Source organism: Dipodomys spectabilis, unplaced genomic scaffold (assembly GCF_019054845.1).
Source record: "Dipodomys spectabilis isolate Male_0828 unplaced genomic scaffold, ASM1905484v1 ptg000422l, whole genome shotgun sequence".
Classification (NCBI taxonomy): domain Eukaryota; kingdom Metazoa; phylum Chordata; class Mammalia; order Rodentia; family Heteromyidae; genus Dipodomys; species Dipodomys spectabilis.
Window position 1 is genome coordinate 4,150,726 of NW_024871099.1, and position 25,350 is coordinate 4,176,075.

The 25,350-nt window shown below is 51.7% G+C and overlaps 1 protein-coding gene across 1 annotated transcript; it reads left to right on the forward strand.

The window, feature by feature from the left end:
• The first annotated feature begins 1,047 nt into the window (after nt 1-1,047).
• On the forward strand, nt 1,048-23,998 carry Gpi (glucose-6-phosphate isomerase). Its single transcript, XM_042668160.1, has 18 exons — nt 1,048-1,256; nt 2,441-2,531; nt 3,319-3,387; nt 5,230-5,349; nt 9,572-9,655; nt 9,810-9,956; nt 11,380-11,451; nt 12,269-12,313; nt 13,308-13,361; nt 18,382-18,442; nt 18,992-19,035; nt 19,181-19,333; nt 20,271-20,400; nt 20,540-20,616; nt 22,667-22,795; nt 23,242-23,317; nt 23,408-23,474; nt 23,566-23,998. Exons 1-18 carry the CDS (start codon nt 1,135-1,137, stop codon nt 23,699-23,701), a joined length of 1,677 nt encoding a protein of 558 aa, XP_042524094.1. The 5' UTR covers nt 1,048-1,134; the 3' UTR covers nt 23,702-23,998.
• The last annotated feature ends 1,352 nt before the right edge of the window (nt 23,999-25,350 follow it).

Here is a 25,350-nt window from a genome sequence, read left to right on the forward strand (position 1 = left end):
CAGAATAAAATCCAAAGACCTTCCTTTCACACCCACTCCACTCCAGCCACACTTGCTGGAATGAGTGATGCAGAGATGTTTCTGGGACATGGAAACATCTAAGCATATCCCCCTTCTCTCCTTCCCCTCCCTCCCCCAGAGTTTGAACTCAGGTCCTATTGCTTTTGTTTGTTTTTTCTACTCAAGGTTGGCATACCATTTGAACCACACTTCCATGTCTGAGGTTTTACTGGTTAAGGGGATAAGAGTCTGGGGGAAGGGTGGGGATTTATCTACTTGGGCTTGCCTGGAATTAAGGTCCTCAGCTCTCAGCCTTCTGAGTAGCTAGGATTACAGGCTTGATCTACAGGTATCATGCTTAAACATTGCTCCGATTTCAGGAATTCCGCAGTTCCTATTCGATTTGCCAGAACATTTGCCTTCCAGTTAGTTCACTCCCTGGCTTTCACACTTTTGCTCTGAAGGCATCAGTGAGTATTTTCTTAATCATCTGATTAAAATTACAACGTGTGGGGCTGGGAAGGTGGCTCAGTGGTAGAGCGCTTGCCTTGCATGCATGAGGCCTTGGGTTCGATTCCTCAGCACCACATAAGCAGAAAAAAAAAGTCGGAAGTGGCACTGTGGCTCAAGTGGTAGAGTGCTAGCCTTGAGCTGAAGAGCTGAGGGACAGCGCCCAGGCCCAGAGTTCAGGTCCCACGACCGGACCCAAAAAAATAAAATTACAACGTGTGATTCCCAGCATCCTTTCCAGCTTGATTTCTTGGGTCATTTAGGAACCCACAGCACCTGCAAACAACCACCTGTACCGTGGGAGGCGTTCAACAAAAACCGCTCCGAGTCACAACTACTACAGGGGACAAGTAGCTGCACCCCCCAGGGGAAGCAGGGAGCAGAGGTCCCTGCAAGGTCGTATAGCGGACAGGGCGGGACCGCGCGTGGGGCGGGGCCCGATGACGTCAGGGGCGCGGGCGGGGGCGTGGCCAGTGCGTGGGGCGTGGCCGGGCGCCTGCGCTATAAAAACCGGCGGTGCGCGCGGGCCGAGGCTCCGCGAGTCCGCGACGCCCACTTTCTCTCGTTCCTTCCTCCTTCTTCTTGCGCGCACGCTCCGGGCCTGGTTACCTTTTGGGTCCCGCCATGGCTGCGCTCACCCAGAACCCGGATTTCCAGAAGCTACGGCAGTGGCACAAAGACCATCACGGAAGCCTCAACCTGCGAGAACTTTTCCAAGGCGACAAGGACCGCTTCAACAAGTTTAGGTCCGGTGGGCGAGCGGGGAGGGGCGAGGAGGGGCAAGAAGGGCTCCCCCCAGGGATCCCCGACATCCTGGAAGAGGCCGCACGGTGTCCTTGACGCCTCCTTGGGAGCAGCGGGTTTCTGGGGTGGGGGGGATGGGGGAGATCATCTGTTTGCTGAAGAATCCCGGGACGGGGGGGGGGGGGAGGGACCTGGGGAGAGAAGCGGGGGGAGGGTCCTTCTGCATCCTAGGTTCATGGGGACCCCCCCCTTCGTGTGCCCCAGTCATTTGAGAAAGGCACTCGTACCCACATGTGTTTGTGTGGAGGAGACTGACTAAAGCAGGGTAGAAAGAGCTTAGGATGGCCCTCGGGGTGTGGATGGGCTTGGGGGGGGGGGCGGGAGGTTTCCTAAGCAGCGGGGTGACCTGCTGAAGACGCTGAAGCTAGGCAGCCATGAATAACGGGGACCCAGGAAGACGTGTGGGAGGAAATCTGGGGTGGGAGGTATCCCAGCCTGCTCTCTGGTCACTGGTGTTGGAAGGAAGGAGGGAGAGTTGGCCAAGGAGGGGCAGAGACAGGATTCCATGACACCTGTAGCTTCAGGCTTCTGCCACCCCCCGAAGGCCCAGCTTTCACATCTGGACTGGGTGCCCCAGAGAGGCAAGCTCCCAGAGAGGAAGCTTAAGAGAGAGGGTGGTCACTCAACACTCCTCTCTTTCCAAAACATGATTCCTTGTCTAGGGGCTCTCTGCATTCTCTGTTCTGTGCAGGTCAGCCTGGGTTGCAAGGTGACGTGTGTTCACTACTGCTGGGCAGCTGAGGCCCTTTTGGGGTGTGGCACTAGGTGGATTTTTTTTTTTCCTGACTCAAGGCCTGGGCGCTTTCTGTTAGCTCTTTCACTCAAGACTAGTGCTCTCTCTTCCACGTGAGCCACACCTCCACTTCCAGCTTTTTGCCGGTTCATTGCAATAGGAGTCTCGTTGATTTATTATTTTTTTCTGCCCTGACTGCTTTGAACTATGTTCCTCCAATCTCAGCCTCCTGAGTAGCTAGAATTACAGGCATGAGCTACCAGCATCCGGCTTGAATGTTTCTTTTGGAAGCAGCTAGGGTGAGCTTGCCAGCTGGGGGGAGAGAGAGAGAGAGAAAGAGAGAGAGAGAGTCTCTCACTAGGGATGGTGAGCAGCTTCTGTATTTTTCTGCAGCTTGACCCTCAACACCAACCATGGCCATATTCTGTTGGATTACTCTAAGAACCTTGTCACGGAGGAAGTGATGAAGATGCTGGTGAACCTGGTAATGTATGGTTTGGGGAGCTTTGAGATCTGGCCCCTTGGTGTGGTAGACTGCAAGCTGGACTGTGAACACTTGTCCCTGGCTCAGTTTCTAAGTAGTATCCTAGAGCCCCAAGGCTTCATGTTTGAGTAAACCCTTTTCAAAAGGTACCTGCCAGCACCTTAGGGGTAGGACCATACATGATCTGTGCTTGGGGGCTTGGGTTGGTGGTGGCCAATAGGGGTGGGGCCAGGCATCAATGTCTTCTTTATTTTCTTTACTTTATTTTTATTCATTTTGGGTGCCAGTACTGGGGTATGAACTTAGGGCTTAGGTGCTGTCCCTTAGCTTTTTTGTTTTTTGTTTTTTATTTTTTCCTGGTTCTGGGGCTTGAACTCAGGGCCTGGGTGCTGTCCCTGAGCTCTTTTTATCTAGTCTAGCACTCCACCACTTTGAGCCACAGCTCCACTTACAGTTTTCTGGAGGTTCATTGGAGATAAGAGTCTCACAAACATTTCTGCCCAGGCTGGCTTTGAACTATGATTCTCAGATCTCAGCCTCCTGAGTAGCTAAGATTATAGGCATCAGCACCTGACTCCTTAGTTTTTTTTGTTCAGAGTTGATGCTCTACTACTTGAGCTTCAACTCCATTTCCAGCCTTTGAGTGACTAATTGGAGATGAGAATCTCATGGATGTTTCTGCCTAGGCTGTGATCAAACCACGATCCTCAGATCTCAGCCTTCTGAATAGCTAGGGTTATAGGCATGTGCCACTGTACCTGACCTCCTCAGTGCCTTCTTTTCCTAGGCCAAGTCCAGAGGTGTGGAAGCTGCCCGGGAACACATGTTCACTGGTGAGAAGATCAATTACACTGAGGTGAGCAGACCTGCAGGATACCAAGTTCCACATACCTTCTGGGGCCTCTTCCTTCCCTTTGGGGAGCTTCACAGGACTATTACCCTATGTCTTCACACCTTCTCTTAGGCAATGTGTTTGCTTAACAAGGGTGCCTCCTTTCCCCACCAAAGGCCAGTTTGTTTCTTTGAGGGCTGTTTGCAGAGTTTTATGCTGTGTCTTCCCCAAGACTGGCAGGCTGGGTTTGGCAAGCAAATTGGAATGGCTCCCAGTGACTTCTCAGGGAGAAGCATATCTCAAGCCTGAAATAGTTCCTTAGATTTTCTGGAGGCTGGTTGGGTTTCTTAGAGAATATAACTGTTACATCCTTGCTGCAAGCTTCACTAATGACAGGACATTCATGTCACAAAAAACCTCAGCCTCAGCTTGCTAGCGGTAAGGGCAGGCCTTGGAGACCCTAGCCCTGACTTGCTGTGGAAGCATAATAAGCACCAAACACTCAGCGTCTCTGTTCGCATAATGTTACCGGCTTGAGGCTTAGTGAACCAGATGTCTAAGAACACACTAAGAGGCAGAGCCGGGATTCATACGCCGTGCAGCCCATCTCCCATTGCCCTCACAGAGGGCTTTCCACAGGATTGATGTAGGGAGGAGGTGGCCAGGCTGAGGGGATGAGCACAAAGCCTCCATCTCAAGGACCCTTGCACTGGGTTGCAGACCCAAGATGACCCCTTTCCTTTCCTGCCCACCTGCAGCTTTAGACCTGTTCCCCTCCAAGACAGCTAGCTGCTGGCTTTTACTAGACAGGGAGTATACACTCCTGATACCTCTCACAGACCCAATCTGTTTTTTGTTTGTGTTTTGTTTTGCCAGTCCTGGGGGTTGAATTCAGGGCCTGGGTACTGTCTCTGAGCTTTTTCTGCTCAAGGCTAGCACTCTACCACTTGAGCCACGGTGCCACTTCTGACTTTTTCGGTGTGTGTGGTACTGAGTAATCAAACCCAGGGCTTCATGCATGCTAAACAAGCACTGTACCACTGAACCACATTCTCAGCCCTGGTTTTTGTTTTTGAGACTGTACCCAAATTTTGTATCTGATGCTTTTGCTCATTGGCTGTCATTCTATCACCTGAGCCATTTTTTTTTTCTTTTTTTTTTTTTTGTCAGTCATGGGCTTGAACTCTGAGCCTGGGTGCTGTTCCTCAGGTCTTCAGCTCAAGACTAGTGCTCTACCACTTGAGCCACAGCGCCACTTCCAGTTTTCTGGTAGTTAATTGGAGAAAAGTCTCGTGGGCTTTACTGCCTGGACTGACTTCAAACTGGGATCCTCAGACCTCAGCCTCCTGAGTAGCTAGGATTGCAGGCGTGAGCCACTGGTGCTGGGTTTGTTTTTTTTTTCTTTCCCAATCTGAATCTGGTAATGAGGGGGCTGCTCAGTATGGGTGGGGGGCTGCCTGGTGAGGGGCTTTAGTTGCCTGCCTTGCCCCAAACCCAAAGGTCTGAGGACAGTTCTAGAAAGTTCTAAGAGACACCACAGGCTCTCATAGGGAGGATGAGGGTATGTTAGGTTTCATAACATTGAAGGTGTTCATTGCCTATCTTCTCTGACCTCTCTTGTCATCCCATGCTTCTGCCCACTTTTTTTCTTCCAGCTGTTTATACCCTGAATACCTGTGGTCCTTCATGGCCTGTCCTAGACATGTTCAGGGAGTGGCACATGCTCTTCTGGGACTGAGGAAATCTGAGGGCTGAGTTCACGGTGCACCAAGCCAGCTGGGAGCTTGGTTGTCCTGGGGGGGGTGTGTTGAGATGTGTGGAGAGGGGCCCAGGGGAGGGACTTCACACTGGAACCCTCATCCCCAGGATCGGGCGGTGCTCCATGTGGCCCTTCGGAATCGGTCAAACAACCCCATTATGGTTGACGGCAAAGATGTGATGCCAGAGGTGAACAAAGTTCTGGAAAAGATGAAAACATTCTGCCAGGTCAGTAGCTGACAAGTTGAACTTGCTTGTGTATTTGGAGGGCGGGGGGCGGGGGGGAGTCCCAGAAGCTCCACATGGGTTCTCTTTGAAGGCAGGACTCAGAGCCTCATTGCAGCCTCTGGTGGAAGTTGGGGGTGAGGAGGACCTATGTGATTACTGATGGGGGAAGAGGGGTCTCTGACGGAGAGAGTCAGTAAAGAAAGGAGACTTGGTGTGTCTCTTTAGTCATACCTCTTAGTCCAGGATCACAAAGAAAACATGGAAATTCCTTGTACTTACTTCCAGCAGACTCTCCAGGGAAAGCCTTTAGAGTTTCCTGTGAAACCCTCCCAAAGAAGCCAGTCCCTTTTGGCTCACACCTGTAACCCTGGCTACTCAGGAGGCTGAGATCTGAGGATCATGGTTTGAAGCCAGTCCAGGCAGAAAAGTCTATGAGACTCTTATCTCCAATAAACTCAGAAAAAGCTGGAAATGGTGCTGTGGCTCAAAATAGTAGTCCTACCTTTGAGTGAAAGCAGCTTAGGGACAGTGCCCAGGCCTAGAGTTCAAGCCCAGGACCTGCAAAAATAAAATAAAATAATAAATCATCCCAAAGGTCCTGTGTGAATGCCAGCTACATAGACCAACTCGCCTGGAGTGAGTGCCAGCTACAGACACTGATGTCTGTTGTCTCTTCTTTGAGCACACAGGTTCATTTTCTTTTTACCTGCTCTTCTGAAGCTTACTTCCATTAGAAATACGGAGAAATGTCCCTAGATTGTCATGATTCATATAATCAGGGCCACTTTTTCTGTGTAGGGTGTCCCTTTGCTCCTGGATACAGAAATGTGATATCCAGGGCCTGTGTGGATGTGTGCGCTTATCTGTCCTCACAGACTGCATGCCCTGGGAGTGATCATGTGCTCAGCTGCAATCATTCACTGATTGTCCCTGAAAGCCAGTGTTCATGGGTGTGTGTGTGTGTCCATCCCTTGGCTGGTCAAAGTCTGGTTCCTTTGGCCAGGAGCCATTTTCAGACTTGAAAGCAGTGTTCATGTGAGAAGTGATGGTGGCATTCATCTCAAAGGCTGAGCTGTGGTGGTTCACATCTGTAATACTGCCTGCCTAGGAGGCTGAGATCTGAGGATCACAGTTCCAAGCCAGCCTGGGCAGGAAAGTTTGCGAGACTCTTATCTCCAATTAAACACCAAAAACCTGGAAGTGGAGTGTGACCCAACTGGTAGAGTGCTAGTCTTGAGCCAGAAACTTCTGGGACAGCACCCAATCTCTATGTTCAAGCCTCAGGACTAGCATCACATGTGCATACACACAACACACACACAACATGTGCACATACCCACAACACACACACACGCATACACACACACACACACACACACAAGGCCTGGATGACCATGGGGAAGTACTTGGGCGCAATTAGTATACACATACAAACAGAGAAGTTTGATGCACGACGCCGGTGGCTCACACCTGTCATCCTAACTTCTTAGGAGGCTGAGATCTGTGGTTCACAGTTCAAAGCCAGCCCGGGTAAGAAAGTCCTTGAGACTCTTTTATCTCCAATAAACTGCTAGAAAACCAGAAGTGGCACTGTAGCTCAAGTGGTACAGTGCTTGCCTTGACCTGAAGAGCTGAGGGACAGTGCCCAGGCCCAGAGGGGCATTGAATGAGAATGAATATGCACAATGTAGTTGGCATGTATGAAATTAGAACCGTGACACCTATTGATAGTATTTTTAGAAGAGGAGAGTAGACTTCGGTGCTGGTGGCTCACACCTGTAATCCTAACTACTTAGAGGGCTGAGATCTGAGGATCACAGTTTGAAACTAGCCTGAGCAAGAATGTTGGTGAGACTTTTATCTCCAATTAAACAGCAAAAGTCAGAAGTGGAGCTGTGGCTCAAAGTGGTATGCACTACCCTTTAGCACAAAAGCTCAAGGACAGGGCCCAGGCCCTAAGTTTGAAGCCCTACGATTGGCACAAAAAGAAAAAAGAGAGAGAGAGAAAAAAAATAGGTAGAGACACTAGGTTATAACTTAGGTTGTAGTGGTAAAACCCAAGAACAAGCTTAAAAAAAAAAAAATACAGGGCTGGGAAAGTGGCTCAGTGGTAGAGTGCTTGCCTTGCATGCATGAGGCCCTGGGTTCGATTCCTCAGCACCACATAAGCAGAAAAAGCCAGAAATGGTGCTGTGGCTCAAGTGGTAGAGTGCTAGCCTTGAGCTGAAGAGCTGAGGGAAAGCGCCCAGGCCCAGAGCTCAGGCCCCATGACTGGCAAAAAAAAAAAAAAAAAAAAATACACAAAGAAATGATTAATGTTTGAGGTCTGCCAGTCAGATTATGGAGTGTGGTACTGGGTACATCAGGAATTCTGGAGCTGAAATTATAACCTGCCATAGTGTCCCATGTGCACTAGGAGTTTAGGAAGTTATATCACCATTGTAGTGTGTCCCAAGGCCTCATGTACTCAAAGAAAGGGTGCAACCATATTAAAGATACGAAAATCCCCTCACCCCATGGGGTTTGGAGGAGGATTTTTTTTTTTTTTTAATGGTTGTGGGGCTTGAACTCAGCCTGGGTTCTGTCTCTCTGCTCTTCAGCTCAAGGCCAGTGCTCTACCACTTGAGCCACAGCACCACTTCCAGTTTGTTTGTTTCTTCTTTTTTGAGGGGAAGTCCAGTCGTGGGGCCTGAACTCTGGGCTTGGGTGCTGTCCCTCAGCTCTTCAGCTCAAGGTGAGCGCTCTACCACTTGAGCCACTGCACCACTTCCGGCTTTTTTCTTTTTGCTTGTGTGGTTCTGAGGAATTGAACCCAGGGCCTTAGGCATGCAAGGCAAGCGCTCTACCACTGAGCCACCTTCCTAGCCCGTTTGTTTCTTTTTCTTTCAGTGTTTTCTTTTGTCGGGCGTGGGGCTTGAACTCGAGGCCTGGATGCTGTCCCTCAGCTCTTCACCTCAAGGCTAGCACTCTACCTCTTTAGCCACACTGCCACATCTGGTTTTTGAGTGGTTTATTGAAGATAATAGTCTCATGGACTTTCTTGCCTGGGCTGGCTATGAAGCATGATCCTCAGATCTCAGCCTCCTGAGTAGCTAGGATGACAGGTGTGAGCCACCAGCGCCTGGCTCTGGAGGAGGATTTTTATTGTAAGCCAAGCATTGTTTTATTATTAAAAAGTTATTTTCTGCCTGGGCGCTGGTGGCTCAGGCCTGTAATCTGGCTACTGAGGAGGCTGAGATCTGAGGATCACAGTTTGAAGCCAACCCAGGCAGGAGAGTCCATGAGATTCTTTTCAATGAACCACCAAAAAGGTATATGTGGAGTTGTTGCTCAGGTGATAGAGTGCTAGCCTTGAGCAAAAGAAGCTTATAGACAGTGTCCAGGCCCTGAGTTCCAGCCCTAGGACCAACACAATAAAAACAAGTATTTTTTGGCAGTATTTGGTTTGAACTCCAGATATCACCTTTGCTAGGCAGGTGCTCTACTGCTGAGCCATATCTCAAGCTCTGTTTTTCACTGGTTATTTTATTCATTTATGTTTATTTTGGGGCCGGTATTGGGGCTTGAACTCAATCCCTTACTCCCTCACTTGGCTTTTTCCATTCAAGGCCACTTTAGTGGATCTGCTACTTGATTTTTAATCTCCACTTGTGGGTTTTTGCTGGTTAATTGGAGACAAGAGGCTCACAGCGTACCTTTTAAACACGATCCTCAGATCTCAGCTTCCTTAGTAGCTAGGCTTACAGGTGCACCCTGGCATGGTCCCAGCTTTTCTGATGAGGAAATGGGTCTTATTTAGTAATGAATGTAGACTAGCAAGGCTCTTGCACTATCATCTTTTTTTTTCCTTTGTGTCAGTTCTGGGGCTTGAACTCAGGGCTTAGACAATGTCCCTGAACTACTTTTGCTCAAGGGTAGCACTCTACCACTTGAGCACTCTACCCCTTCTGGCTTTTTCTGTTTATGTGGTACTGAGAAATCAAACCCAGGACTTCATGCATGCTAGGCAAGCACTCTACCACTAAGCCACATTCCCAGCCCCTCACTATCATCTAAAGAGAACCTTAAGGCTCAGGGACAGTGCCCAGGCCCAGAGTTCAAGCACCACAACCGACAAAAAAGAGAGACAGAGAGAACCTTAAAGTGGACATTAATGCTGGGAGACCTAGAGATTAGATAGTGATTTTGGGTGAACTGATTGTATCTTCTCACCTTGCTGTAGCGTGTCCGGAGTGGTGAGTGGAAGGGTTACACGGGCAAGGCTATCACTGACGTCATCAACATCGGCATCGGTGGCTCTGACCTGGTGAGGAGAACCCTACCTGGGGCCATTGGGATTGAGAGGTGGGAGCTGTGTGGTCCAGGTCCCTGAGTGTGCACTCCCCTCCCTCCCCCTGATTTCCCCAGCAATGAGCCCTATATCCTGGAGCCTTGCTGTATGATGTCATATCTCCCCACAGGGCCCCCTGATGGTGACTGAAGCCCTTAAGACATACTCCTCAGGAGGTCCCCGTGTCTGGTTTGTCTCCAACATTGACGGAACCCACATTGCCAAAACCCTGGCCAACCTGAACCCTGAAACCTCCCTGTTTATCATTGCTTCCAAGGTATGGCGCTTTGTGCATTATGTGATGGGGGGATGGGACAGTTGAGGGGGATGGAGGTTCTGCCACTGCCCTGGGCCCAAGACTGCTTATGAATCATCTGCATTGGGAATCAGGCTGTTCCTCTACCTGGAAGCAAACTCATAAATTCATACTGCTCAATTAGAACCTTTGTCAGTTGTTTCTCTGTCATGTGACTCTGCCCAGCCTGGGACTGAACTTTCTTATAGATCTGTCCCTTGTCTCTACTCCTTTCTCATCTCTGAGCCATGCCCTGATTACATACAGTTGTTTTTTTTTTGCCAGTCCTGAAGCTGGAACTCAGGGCCTAGGTGCTCTTTTGTGCTCAGGGTTAGCTCAGGGTTCTACCACTTGAGCAGCCACAGCACCACTTCTGGCTTTTTGAATATTTTGTTAGAGGTAAGAATCTCATGGACTTTTCTGCCCAGGCTGGCTTTGAACCATGATCCTCAGATCTCAGCCTCCTAAGTAGCAAGGATGACAGGTGTGAGCTACTGGTGTCCAACTTGTGTGTGTGTGTGTGTGTGTGTGCGTGTGTGCGTGCGTGCGTGCGTGTGTGTGTGCGTGTGCGTGCGTGCGCATGCCAGACCTGAACTCAAGGCCTGGGCACTGTCTTTGAGCTTTTTTGCTCAAGGTTAATGCTCTACCACTTGAACCACAGCTTCACTTCTGGCTTTTTTTGGTGGTTAATGGGAGATAAGAGTCTCATGGGCTTTCCTGCCCAGGCTGGCTTAGAACATTGATCCTCAGATCTCAGCCTCCTGAGTAGCTAGGATTGCAGCCATTTTTAATATAAATAGTCATACAGAGGGGTTTTCTTTCTTGTCATTTGTATGCTGTTTGTGCTTTAGCACATATCACATGCTAAAGAATTCCATCTTGGGCCTGGCATCAGTAACTCAAGCCTGTAATCCTAGGGGAGGCTGAGATGTGAGGATCTAGCTTTAAAACCAATCCAGGCAAGAAAGTCTGTGAAACTTCCAATTCACCAGCAAGATACTAGAAGTGGAGCTATGGCTTAGCTGGTAGAACACCAACCATCCTTGAGCAGAAAATGCAAGGGATGGAACTCAAACTCTTAAGTTTAAGCCTCAGTATCAATACACATACAAAAAAAAAAAAAATTCCCTCAGTTCTGAGATGAAGCCTAGCACAGACTGAAGTAGAACCCCAGCAGCCTCAGCCTGTCTCTGGAGAGAGGCCCTTGCCTTTCTTTGACCTTCAGTGGTCAGGGGAGGTTACAACATAATTTAGAGTCCTAGACGCAGCTCTACTGTGTAGACCTGCAAATACTTGACCTTGTGACAAATGGGCCTCAGTATGGCCTCTGCTGCAAGCCTGGCTCCAGGTCCCTCGTGCCCCCTGTGCCTGAGCTGGGGCCGACCACTGCCTTCTCTGCTTGCAGACCTTTACCACCCAGGAGACCATCACTAACGCAGAAACGGCAAAGGAGTGGTTTCTCTCGTCAGCCAAGGATGTGAGTAGGCCTTGGGACTCTCCTAGGGCGGGGTGGGTGCTGGCCAGTGCCCAGGCAGGGAAGAACTGGGGGAGGCTGACTGGCTGTCTTTCTTCTAGTGTTGGAAGGTGGGGGTGGGTGGATATGTGTCTGGAGCCTGCCTTTTCCGCTTGTGATAAAGGTTCTTCTTGGGCTTTGTTAGCCTCAGGCATGACCAAACAGCACAGCCGGCTCTAACTGGCTTTGGGCCCTTCCTTCCCACCTGGTGTGTATGTGTGGGGGGGGCGGGGAGAGGGTTACTGCAACTAAGAGCTCTTTCTTTTGGTCCCTTGCTGCTGGCCACATTTACTTTATTTTTTGGGGGGGAGGGGTGTCAGTCCTGGGGCTTGAACTCAGGGCCTGGACACTGTCCCTGAGCTAACATTAGTGCTTTATGACCTGAGCCACAGCTCCACTTCTGGCTTTTTCTGAGTAGTTTATTGGAAATAGGAGTCTCATAGACATTCCTGCCAAGGCTGGCTTTGAACCATGATCCTCAGATCTCAGCCTCTTGAGTGGCTAGGGACTATAGGCGTGAGCCACCAGTGCCCAGTCGACACCTGTTTCTGTAGAGGAGATACATTCCTAGGCCCTGTATGCTGGCATATCTTTTGCCTGCATAGACCTCACCTGGACATGGGCTCCTCTGCCAGCCTCAGGATGAGAACGCAGGAGTCAGGTAGGGGTAGACCACCTTAGTCCCTTTTGTGACCTTGGCTTCTCCAGCAATAGGAGGATCACTACTCTGGCCAGGCAGCTCTGGGATGGGTTTTGTGTAACTTGCCTCTGTCTCTTCTAGACCTCTACAGTGGCAAAGCACTTTGTTGCCCTGTCTACCAATACGGTAAGTGTCTGTGTGCCTGCCCCTCCCGCCCCCTCTCCCCCCAGCTCCCCACAGAGCCCAGGTCAAATGGCCTCTCAGAATCCACGAGCTAAGGTGTCATTCCCAGACACGAGGCATCTTGGATTGGATGGTGATCCCTACCTGTGATCTGTAATCTCCCATCCGGGCCTGACCGGTTTCCAGAACTCTCCACACACCTCTCCTTGACCTCTGCCACCTTTTCTCCCTAAATGTGAAATTAAGTCCCACTGAATGCATGTGAGGTAGTAGTGTTCACAGGCTTGGAACCCAGGACATCTGCCTGTCAGTTCTCACAATCCTGAAGTGAACCTTGCTTAGCCCCAGTGCATTGGGGTTCTGTGCCAGGCAGGTCTGCCTGACCACTGCCTTTCCCACACCCAGTGCAGCCACACCTTTAGGAGCTCACATAGGAGGTAGCAGGGACAGGCTGGCTCACCTAGCGTGCTTGCGTGCCTGCTGCTCATGAGCTCAGGTCACCAGTGGTGCAAAATAGGTAAGGGGTTGCTAGCCTGCTGTTCAGAGCGCTAGATTCCTGAAGAACTGGATGTCATCTCCCTGGAACACTCTTGAGTGGAGTCACCTTCCCGGATACCCAAAAGTCAGCAGGTGTGCTCAGCCCAGGCCATGTGGTACCTAGCCTGGGGCTATTCTCTGCCCTTGTTTGGGTTCTCAGATGTCCTGGGGGCTATTGTCTGCTATCCTTGGCTGTCCTCCCGTTCCCCTGGCTCTCGCAGCAGGATGGGGGCCTGGTACTGGTTGGGGAGGCCTGGTAAGTGCAAGGTTCTCGCCTGTGCCAACGTGAGCCAGCCTGGAGTCCAGCTCTGGGTGGGCGGCTAGATCCTGGATCCTCCCCTTGACTCAGGTCGCCCTGCGCTGCCCCCTCCCAGGCACCTGGGGGCAGTGGTGAGGAGCTGCTGCTGTTCGTCCAGCTAACAAATCCATCTTCTCATCTCTCTCCCTTTGTCCCTTGCAGAGCAAAGTGAAGGACTTTGGAATTGATCCTCAAAACATGTTTGAGTTCTGGGATGTAAGTACAAGCCCTCTGCGTGCTGGTGAATGGTGTGTCATGGGTCATGACACATGGCCTCGGAAGAGGGGGCCCGTGAGGTCAGGTCAGCATTGCTGAGCACCTTTTGTATCGCCTAGATTTGGGGAAGGCAGAGAGAGCGGCCTTTGCAGGGTGACACATGCCAGGCAGAGTGAGGACTCCCCGTGGGCATGCCCACCATGGGTCAGGCCTGCAGGGTTAGGTCACAGTCAGGTGTCTGCCAGCAGCACCCGCTGTGGGGTAACCAGAGCTGCACCTGTCCCTCACTGAGCTGTGGCTGCAAGTTATTCTCGGCTGTGACCTTTCTTTAAACCGTAGGCCCCACAGGTTGTAAAGGCCAGGGGGCACAGTAAGGCAGGGGTGGGGCCCATAACTAATGGCTAGATAGATGCTTGTGGGAGCAGCTGGAGGCTGCCAGGAGATGCCGGCGGGGAGCCTGGGCAGGCTGGGTCTGGGCAGTTTGTACCATAAACCTTGAGTGGCAGAGCTGAAGGCTGCCGTGTAGGACGCCCACCTTTGCTGTTAGCCTCATTTTGAGCATGAGCTTTCTTAGCATCTGGCCAGAGTGCAGCAGGGGTGTGAGAAGGGCTGGCAGTCTTGGGGTGCAGTGGGTGTGGCTGGCAGAGATGGTCAGTGTACCCTTAGGGTGTCAGCCATTTGGGAGCTTTCCTGTCCACAGATGGGGCCTCTTTACCTTGAAAACTCTGAGAGCCTTTTCCTACTTGGACATGGGGGAGAATGAAGCCCCAGAACTCTAAGCCATCCGCTGTGTACTCTGAGTTAACTTCTTTATAGAATGACACTTTATAGCTGGGCGCTGGTGGCTCATACCTGTAATCCTAGCTACTCAGGAGGCTGAGATCTGAGGATCACGGTTCAAAAGCCAGCCTGGGCAGGAAAGTCCATGAGACTCTTATCTCCAATAAACCACTAGAAAACCGGAAGTTGTGCTGTGGCTCAAGTGGTAGAGCGCTCGCCTTGAGCTGAAGAACTGAGAGACAGTGCCCAGGCCCTGAGTTCAAGCCCCACAACCGACAAAAAAAAAAAAAAAAAAAATGACACTTTATAGAATAACACAGGTGGATAGAGTTGACTACTTTACCATTAGGCAAAGATGGTATACCTTGGTCCTTGTGGCAGGACCTGAAGACCTTGGTTCCATTAGCATGGGTGGACTTGGCTCTTGGGCCAGGCTCAATGTTCTAGGGTCTATCAGGTGGGCAGAGGCCCTGGGGAAGGGGGCGGGAGGGGGGCTTGCAGGAAGTCTGTAGGCCCTAAGTGACCCTTGAGTTGTAGCTCTCTAAGCAGGGCTTTGACTGCCCAGGGTCTTGCGAGTAAGTCCCTGGGGAAATGGATGAGTCACAGGTTGAGGAGACATCACACAGAGCCAGGCTCAGTTTGGAAGGAGTAGATGAACATGGTCTCTAAGTTGGGTGCACCATCTCCGCCAGGCACGTTAAGTGGGCAGGGCAGGGTCTCATTCCGGAAAGCATCACTGTGGCTGAGGAGGTGGGTCAGACAGGTGGCACCTGCAGTGGTAGGGTCAGGCACGGGCAGATAAGTGTAGACTCCCTAGCTGTGTGTATGAGCTGGGAGGTGGCCTTGGGTAGGAGAGATGGCAGTTTACAAAAACAAAACAGGCTGGGCTCGGGATGCTGGGAAGGGCTGGCCATCTGTAATCCATCCAGGGTGTGGTGTTTGCTATTGCTGTTATTTTTGCCAGTCCTAGGGCTCAAACTAGGGCCTGGGCATTGTCCCCAAACATTTTTGCTCAAGGCTAGCACTCTTACCACTTGAGACACGGCCCTGCTTTAACCTTTTTTTTGTTTTGTTTTTGGAAATTTATTGGAGTTTCCTTTTTCTGCCTGGGCTGGCTTCAAACCACAATCCTCAGATCTCAGCTATCTTAGTAGCTAGGATGACATGTGGTACCCAGTTTTGTTACTGTTTTTTTCTTTGTTGGTCATGGGGCTTGAACTCTGGGCCTGGGTACTGTCACTTAGCTTTTCAACTCAAGGCAAGTGCTCTACCACTGGAGCCACAATACCACTTCCCGTTTTCTGGTGGTTTATTGGAGATAAGAGTCTCATGGAGGGGCTGGGAGGGTGGCTTAGTGGTAGAGTGCTTGCCTTGCATGCATGAGGCCCTGGGTTCCATTCTTCAGCACCACATAAGCAAAAAGAAAAAAGCCGGAAGTGGTGCTGTGGCTCAAGTGATAGAGTGCTAGCCTTGAGCTGAAGAGCTGAGGGACAGTGCCCAGGCCCAGAGTTCAGGCCCCACGACCGGACCCAAAAAAAAAAAAAAGAGTCTCATGGACTTTCCTGCCTGGGTTGGCTTTGAACCATGATCCTCAGATCTCACTCTCCTGAGTAGCTAGGATGATAGGCGTGAGCCATTGGCACCCAGCTCTTTACTGTCTATTTGTGGGGTTCTTTTGGTCGTTGTTGACGTAGGGTATGAGTTTCCCTGGGGAGCAAAATGGTAAGATTCTCCCTATTGAGGTAAAGTGAGGCACAGAAGTGGAACTAAGGGTACTGTAAGTGATTCCTGCAGGTGACAGAGGTCTGAGCCCACCTGCCCGCCTCAGAGGATCTGTTGGGCATGGCTGGGCTCTCTGGAAGTGAAGGCTGTGGAACCCAGCTTGATCTGTCTGTTTCTAGAACTAGAGTCTATGAGGAAGGGCCTGAGAGGCTAAATTAAGTATAGTGGGGTCTCTAGGAATGTCTGACAGGTAAGTCACCCCCACCACCAATCCTAGGCTCCTTTCAGAAGGACCCCATGGTTCATCTACTGCCTAAGCCAGGAGCCTTGAGCTATACTTCTGTCATTGTTTTTTTTTTTTTTTGGGGGGGGGGGGGGTGAGTTGGTCGTGGGGCCTGAACTCTGGGCCTGGGCGCTGTCCCTCAGCTCTTCAGCTCAAGGTGAGCGCTCTACCACTTGAGCCACAGCGCCACTTCTGGTTTTATTGAGCAGCTAGGATTACAAGCATGAGCCACCAGCACCCAGTTCTTTTTTTTTTTTTTTTTTTTTTTTGTGCCAGTCCTAGAACTTGAACTCAGGTCCTAGGCACTGTCCCTCAGCTTTTACATTCAAGGCTAGTGCCCTACCACTTGAACCACAGCGTCACTTCCAGCTTTTTGGTGGTTAATTGGAGATAAGAGTCTCATGGGCTTTCCTGCCCAGGCTGGCTTTGAACCTTGCACCATCTTGCAGGCTATAGGGCAGGTAGGAGACTACTCGGGGGCTGTTAGGACATCTGGAGATGGGAAAGGGAGGTCCCATCATCTAGCAGGGGTGAGGCTTGGAGACGTGAGGGGTAGACTCAGGTAGGAGCCGCTGGGGCTGTCATTTTGCAAGGAAGAATGTCTGGCACAGTATGAGGAGAAGCAAGGCCTGGCGCGGGTGGGAGACCTTAGCATTGGGCTTGGCCAAGAGGTTGAGGCCCTAGGGCTGTGAGTGTTGAGGCACTGCTGAGGTCCGTCTACATGTGTGAATGTGGGGGGCAGCATGGGGCACAGGGGGTAGGTACAGAGTCTCCATCGTCTGAGGACATGGGAAGAACACAGGTATCAGACACTGGACTGGGTCCTGGCACAGGTTTGTCTCTCCAGGTCACTCTGGTGGAGGAGGCAGGTCAGGCTCAGGTATGGGTCCGGGGTCTGACTGATGGAGGAGGCAGGTCAGGCTCAGGTACAGGTCCGGGGTCTGACTGACGGAGGAGGCAGGTATGAGTCCTGGGTCTGTCTGACGGAGGAGGCAGGTCAGGCTCAGGTACGGGTCCAGGGTCTGACTGACGGAGGAGGCAGGTATGGGTCTTGGGTCTGACTGACCGAGGAGGCAGGTCAGTCTTAGGTATGGGTCCTGGGTCTGTCTGACGGAGGAGGCAGGTCTGGCTCAGGTATGGGTCCTGGGTCTGATTGATGGAGGAGGCAGGTATGGGTCCTGGGTCTGTCTGACAGAGGAGACAGGTCAGGCTCAGGTATGGGTCCTGGGTCTGACCAACAGAGGAGGCAGGTAAGATACAGGCATGAGTCCTGGGTCTGACAGAGGAGACAGGTCAGGCTCAGGTATGTCCTGTATCTGACTGATGGAAGAGGCAGCTCAAGCTGAGGTATGAGGCCCTGGGTCTGTCTTACAGAGGAGGCAGGTATGGGTCCTGGATCTGAGTGACAGAGGAGTCAGATCAGGCTCAGGTACAAGTCCTGGATCTGTCTGATGGAGGAAGCAGGTCTGGCTCAGGTACAGGTCCGGTCCCATGTCTGACTGAAGGAGGAGGCAGGTTAGGCTCAGGTATGGGTCCTGGGTCTGACTGACGGAAGAGGCAGGTATGGGTCCTGGGTCTGTCTGACGGAGGAGGCAGGTCTGGCTCAGGTATGGGTCCTGGGTCTGACTGATGGAAGAGGCAGGTATGGGTCCTGGGTCTGTCTGACGGAGGAGGCAGGTCAGGCTCAGGTATGGGTCCTGGGTCTGACTGACGGAAGAGGCAGGTATGGGTCCTGGGTCTGACTGACGGAAGAGGCAGGTCAGGCTCAGGTATGGGTTCTGATCTTGGAGTAAAGGCGTGCTGGACAGTGTGGGTCCTGAGTCTGTCAGAGTGCATGGGCTGGTGACAGGCCAAGGTTCTGGGACTGTCAGTGGCTGGCTAGGCCCAGCACAGGTGTGAGCACGGGCTGTGCCGACTTCCTGGCAGTGTTAGACACGGGTGTCTGAGCATTGGCTCTGCCTGTCTGGGCAGCTGGCGACGCAGGTATGAGCCAGCCCCAGTAAGGTGTTCCGTTGAGTCTGTGTCTCTGGCCGGTCCTCTGTGTAGTCTGCCGTGTTGTCAGCCGTGACAGTTTCCAGCGCCTGGCCTGTGGCCTTGCTTGGCCAGGTGGGTTGGACCCAGGCCCTCGGAGTGTGCAGCACTTGTGGAAGGGCAGTGCTGCGGGCACAAGCATGTGGGGGGGGGGGGGGACATGTGCCGGCCCCCCTCAGCACTTGGTCCTTCTCTCCTTCCTAGTGGGTAGGCGGGCGCTACTCGCTGTGGTCGGCCATCGGCCTCTCCATCGCCCTGCACATAGGTGAGTGCTGGTGAGCCCCCAGGGGATGGGCTTCTGTCCCCAGACACCATGCTGTCCCCACAGACTCTTGGCCTCTTTTTTTTTTTTTTTTTTCTTCTTTGGCCAGTCCTGGGGCTTGAACTCTGGGCCTGGGCGCTGTCCCTGAGCTCCTTTTGCTCAAGGCTAGTGCTCTTCCACTTGGGGTCACACCTCCACTTCCAGCTTTTTCTGTGATAAATTGGAGATGAGAGTCTCACAGATTTTTCTGCCTGGGCTGGCTTGGCACTGGGATCCTCAGATCTCAGGCTCCTGAGAGCTGGGATTATAGGGATGAGCCACTGGTACCCGGCTGGGAACATTTTTTTTAGGTGGGGAAAGCTGAGGATTTGGGGTGGGGGGCCCGCAGGCTGGCCGTTTCTGTCTCTTCAGGGGAGCAGATGTGCCAGTACTCGGGCCTGCTCCGATTAGAGAGCCTGTCTGCAAGCCTTTCCTAGTTCCAGAACAAGCTGTGCCTGCTGCCAGGGGGACCAGGGTGTGGCCATTTCTGTTGATGCTGCTTTTGTGTCACAGGTTTTGAAAACTTTGAGCAGCTGCTCTCTGGGGCTCACTGGATGGTGAGTGCTGAGTGTGTGTGCGCATGTGCACATGCACACGCACGCGCACATGTGTGTCTGTTGGTCGAGCTCCCTCCCACATCCCACCTTCCTCCTCCTCTCCCTGGCATCTTCACAGATTTCACCTGCCCTCCTCTTATTCCAGGACCAGCACTTCCGCAAGACGCCCCTGGAGAAGAACGCCCCGGTTCTGCTGGCTCTGCTGGGGATCTGGTACATCAATTGCTACGGGTGTGAGACACACGCCATGCTGCCCTACGATCAGTACCTACACCGTTTTGCCGCCTACTTCCAGCAGGTACCCTGCTAGGCCAGCCCACTGGGCTGAGAGGTGCTAGGAGTCTCCAGGAGCTTCTTACCCTCTTGCCGTAGGGCACAGCCCATCTCCACCTGCCATCTTGTGGTATATCTTGGCAGTTAGGCCCTTGAGTTTGGCCACTGGTGTGGGTGAGGTGGGACTGGCTGTCAAGGTTCCAAGTGGAAGACTCAGCTGGGGTCACTTTCACGCCTGCCATAGAATAAGGCTGTGAGTCGGGGCTCTGTGGCAGCATTGCTGTGTCACTTTAGAGAAGCAGGCTTGCCCTTTGCCTGTGTGCACTGTCTCCGTGACCCTGGCACCCCCTGCTCAGTGAGATTCTGTTCTAAAAAGCCCTTCCATCCCTGTCCTTGCTTCCTGAAGTGCAGGTTCAATCTCTGTGCTATAGGCAGGGTCAGCTAATTTCCACCAGTACCTGAGGTGCAAGTCCTGCCCCTGCAGGCCCCACTTTGGGGCACATCTTGAAGCAGCAGATTCCGGGGAGGGGGGGGAGGACTGGGCTTCTGTCTCCACAACATGGTGATGTGGAATGGAATAGGAAAGACATCACTAAGACTCCCCAGGTCCCAGCCATCGGGGCGAGGGTTGCTGTGACAGTTGAAGTGACAGCCTTCAAAGCCTGTTAGACACCGGACCTGTCAAAACAAGATAATCAGCCATGGAGTTGGCAATGTGGCTCAGATGGTAGAGTGCCAGCCTGTGAGCAAAAGCATCAGATACCAGGTTCCAAGTCCTTGTCTTGGGCAGGAAAAAGGCCTCTTACCTTCTCCACATCCACTTTCTTCGGTCCTTCCTGCAGGAGATTCTAAAAAGCCACAAAGCTTAGGAACCTCCGGACCCATTTGCATGTCCACCTGCAGGGTGGGTCATGACAGACAGGCTTGCAGGGACAGAGCCAAGCCTGTGTTATGCATTCTAGGGTGACATGGAGTCCAACGGGAAATACATCACCAAGTCTGGCGCCCGTGTGGACCACCAGACGGGCCCTATCGTATGGGGGGAACCAGGGACCAACGGCCAGCATGCGTTCTACCAGCTCATCCACCAAGGTAGGGGCCATGTGGCTTGGTCATAGGCAATGCTGGGGCGAAGAAGGATGTGACCCCAGGGCCTTTACACTTACCAGCAGTATCCTCCTGGAGGCTATGGGGTTGGGACTGTGTAGGTGACCAGAGCGCCCTTCAACAGGCACCAAGATGATACCCTGTGACTTCCTCATCCCTGCCCAGACCCAGCACCCAATACGGAAGGGCTTGCACCACAAGGTAAGAGAAGAAACTGGTCCACACCAGTCCACACCCACACTCTTCAGACCTCCTAGGACCTGGCATTGTAGGTCAGTGGTTATGTTAACTTTCTCTGCCATGGCAGTGACTACGGACTTCGTGCATTGGTTACCTCGGTTTCCATAGCTTACAAGATCAGCAGAGCCTTAGTCCTGACTAAAATCAAGGGATGTCAGGACTGCACCCCGTCAGGAGAGCAGGAGGAGTACATGCTCACTCAGGTTACCTGATTGTTGGCCCAGAGTGTTGGCTGAGGCTTCTTTTTTTTTTCTCTCTTTCATTCTTTGGGCGTATGCAGGGCCTTGCTTGCCTAGGCAGGCACTCTTGCTTGATTGAGCCATTCTCCAGGCCCATTTTTGCTTTCGTTCTTTTCCAGGCAGGATCTGATATCTTTGTTCTTAGCCACCCTCAGATTGCCAACCACCAACTTTCTTTCTCTATAGCTTGGGGTGTCACAGGAACAACTGTCCCCTTCTTGTTGGCCAAGATGGGGATCTTGCTGCTTTGTTCAGGCTGACCTCAAACAGCAATCCTCCCATCTTGGCTGGGATTGTAGGCATGGACTACCATATTCAATTTTTTCTTTCCCCCCCCCCCCCCCCCTTTTTAATTTTTTTTTTTCCTGTGCTAGTACTGGGGCTTAAACTCAGGGCCTGGGCACTGTCCTTGAGCTTTTCTGCTCAAGGCTAGTGCTCTACCATTTTGAGCCATAGCACCACTTCTGCTTTTCTGGTGGTTCATTGGAGATAAGAATCTCACACACTTCTTGCCCAGGCTGGCTTTGTTTTTCGTTTTTTGTTGTTTGCTTTTGTTTTTGTTTTTTGTTGGTCGTGGGGCCTGAACTCTGGGCCTGGGCGCTGTCCCTCAGTTCTTCAGCTCAAGGCTAACGCTCTACCACTTGAGCCACAGCGCCACTTCTGGCTTTTTCTGCTTATGTGGTACTGAGGAATTGAACCCAGGGCCTCATGCATGCAAGGCAAGCACTCTTCCACTGAGCCACCTTCCCAGCCCCCATCAGGCTTGCTTTGAACTGTGATCCTCAGGTCTCAGCCTCCTGAGTAGCTAGGATTACAGGTGTGAGCCATCAATGCCCAGCTTCCTTTAGCTTTTTTTTTTTTTTGGGGGGGGGGGCGGTCCTGTCGTGGGGCCTGAACTCTGGGCCTGGGCGCTATCCCTCAGCTCTCCAGCTCAAGGCTAGCACTCTACCACTTGAGCCACAGCGCCACTTCTGGCTTTTTTCTTTTTGCTTATGTGGTGCTGAGGAATTGAACCCAGGGCCTCAGGCATGCAAGACAAGCGCTCTACCACTGAGCCACTTCCCAGCCCCTCCTTTAGCTTTTTCACTCCAGGCTAGCACTCTACCATTTACGACACAGCTCCTCTTCTGGCTTTTTGGAAGTTAGAGTCTCACAAGTTTTCCTGCCCAGGCTAGCTTTGAATTGCGATCTTCAAATCTCAGCCTCCTGAGAACCTAGTATTACAAGTGTGAACCCCTGATACCTGGCCTGCTTAGGGTCTTAGAAGTGTTTCATAGGGCCCTTGACAAGCTATATATATATATATATATATATATATATATATATATATATATATATATATATATCTCCCTTAAAAAAAGCCAGGTGCAGCTGTTGCTTGACTGGAGACCAAGACAGGAGGATTGGACTGGAGAGGCCAGCCTAGGCAAGTTAGGAAGGCATTGTCTCAATCAATATTTATTCATTTATTTTTTGTGGGTCATGGGGCTTGAACTCTGGGCCTGGGCGCTGTCCCTCAGCTCTTCAGCTCAAGGCTAGCCCTCTACCACTTCAGCCAAAGCGCCATTTCTGGTTTTCTGAGTGGTTTATTGGAGGTAAGAGTCTCATGGACTTTCCTGCCCAGGCTGGCTTGGAATCACGATCCTCAGATCTCAGCCTCCCGAGTAGCTAGGATTCCAGGTGTGAGCCTCTGGCACTGGGCAGCACTGTCTTAGTTTTCCAAAGAGCTTCCTGACTTGTCCGTCCTAACCGCTATTGCCTCCTCCTATCAGATCCTCCTGGCCAACTTCTTAGCCCAGACCGAGGCCCTGATGAAGGGAAAATCAACAGAAGAGGCCCGGAAGGAGCTCCAGGCTGCAGGAAAGAGTTCAGAGGCTATCGAGAAGCTGCTGCCCCACAAGGTCAGCACCGTACCTGAAGTTAGCTTTGGTGACAGTTGCTCAAGCTGGAGCAGGGATGAATGTTTTGGGGCCTGAGCGGTCTCTACCTGTAGGAGTCTAGTTCATCTTACACAGTTGTTGGGGGGGGTGGGGGGAGGCTCCTCCCAAAAGTGTCACTCAGGATTTACTTGTGGATTTTTTTGTTTCTGTTGTTATGAGCCTTGAATTCAGGGCCTGGCCACTGTCTATGAGCTCTTTGGTTCAAGGTTAGTGCTCTACCACTTTAAGCCACAGCCCCACTTCTGGTTTCCCGGTACTTCATTGGAGATAAGAGTCTCGCAGACTTTCCTGCTCCGGCTAGCTTTGAACTAGATCATCTAGATCTCAACCTCTTGAGTCGCCAGGATGACAGGTGTAAGCCCACCAGCGCCCGGCTTCACTTGTGGATTTCTGTTGTTTTTCTGAAGGTCTTTGAAGGAAATCGTCCAACCAATTCAATTGTGTTCACCAGGCTCACACCATTCATTCTTGGGGCGTTGATTGGTGAGGCAGAGGGAAGGGGCCTGGGGGTGGGTGGTGTGGGGCGGGGCAGGCTGTGGAGCTCTGCAGCACGTGTTTCTGCCTCCTCCACAGCTTTGTACGAGCACAAGATCTTCGTTCAGGGTATCATCTGGGACATCAACAGCTTCGACCAGTGGGGGTGAGTGGCTGGCACAAGGGGGTTGGGGACTGCCCGTGGTGACCTGGCTGGCAGTTGCCACTAGCATTGTCCTTCCTCCTCCTCCCGGCAGTGTGGAGCTGGGGAAGCAGCTAGCCAAGAAAATCGAACCGGAGCTCGACAGCAGCACTCCAGTGACCTCTCACGACTCTTCCACCAACGGCCTGATCAGCTTCATCAAGGAGCAGCGTGAGGTCAAACTGGAATAAAAACAGCGGCCCAGCAGCCCAGTGGAGACCACTGCACCCTCCTGTCCCTCCTCACCCTTCTGCACTGCATGGTCCTGACCCTCTCAGCCCAGAGCGCCCTCTGGTGGTGGGCTTGGACCCGTACAAGTCCGTTAGGGGCAGCTGGCCTAGAATTGGCCATTCTCCCATCTGTGTCCACTCTGCCTCTTGTTTTCCATTTGGCTGAAGTGTGTGTTTGGGTGCAGCTGATTTTCTGACCTGCATTCTCATCATTCACATCTCAAGTAGAATAAAGAGTCCACAAAGGAGGTGTATGCACTTAGCATCTTAGCTGTCCTTGATTGGATGCTTTGTGTGGCAGTCAGCACGCGGTGGGAAAAACCCTGTGTCTTGGTTGACACTTGATACAGTGGGGAGCAGGCCAGCGAGGGGGACACAGGACACAGCCAGAGTCATGAAGGCAGCTTGACTTCTAATCAAATCCCAAGTCCACTAGCTTTCTGTTGATTACTTCTCTTTGTTGGGGAGGTAAGAATATGTGCACACATATTCACTGGTCCTGGGGTTTGAACTTGGACTCATTTGCCTTGCTTGCTCATACCTGGTGCTCTACCAGTTGTACCATATCTTCCAGCCGTGTTTTTTTTTTTTTTGGTCAGTCATGGGGCCTGAACTCTGGGCCTGGGCACTGTCCCTCAGCTCTTCAGCTAGCAATCTAGCACTTGAGCCACAGCACCGCTTCTGGCTTTTTGTGCTTATGTGGTGCTGAGGAATCTAACCCAGGGCCTCATGCATGCAAGGCAAGCACTCCACCAATGAGCCACCTTCCCAACCCTCACCCCTGCTTTTTGCTGACAATTGTGATGGAGTCTTGCAAGTTTTTCAGCTGAGGCTGGCTTCAAACTTCAATCTTGGGCTGGGAAGGTGGCTCAGTGGTAGAGTGCTTGCCTTGTATGCATGAGGCCCTAGGTTCCATTCCCCAGCACCACATAAACAAAAAGAAAAAAAGCCAGAAGTGGCGCTGTGGCTCAAGTGGTAGAGCGCTAGCCTTGAGCTGAAGAGCTGAGGGACAGTGCCCAGGCCCAGAGTTCAGGCCCCACGACTGGACCCAAAAAAAAACAACAAAAACTTCAATCTTACATTTTTTAGCCCTCTGGGTAGCTAGGATTATAGATGTGAGCCACGGGATAGTTTTAAAAACAATATTGGCATTATAAACTGGTCAGATAACTTTCTGGCTGAGATCTTGGGTGATTACTATCTGACCAATGCTTAGGTAGTTTTTTTCCCTTTTTTTTCCCCCTTTTATAATTACACTTGTATCTTCTGAAGATAATAGAATATTGTTTTCAGCCAATTAAGAAGATAAGGAATGGGGTTGGGAAGGTGGCTCAGTGGTAGAGCGCTTGCCTTGCACGCATGAGGCTCTGGGTTTGATTCCTCAGCACCACATAAGCAGAAAAAAGCCGGAAGTGGCGCTGTGGCTCAAGTGGTAGAGCGCTAGCCTTGAGCTGAAGAGCTGAGGGACAGCGCCCAGGCCCAGAGTTCAGGCCCCAGGACCGGACCCCCCCTCCCCCCCCAAAAAAAATAAGGAATCTGAGAGACATTGGGAGGAATGGCTGGCAGGCTAGAGGCTGAGCTCTCAGCACCTCCACTTTGGATCATGATCC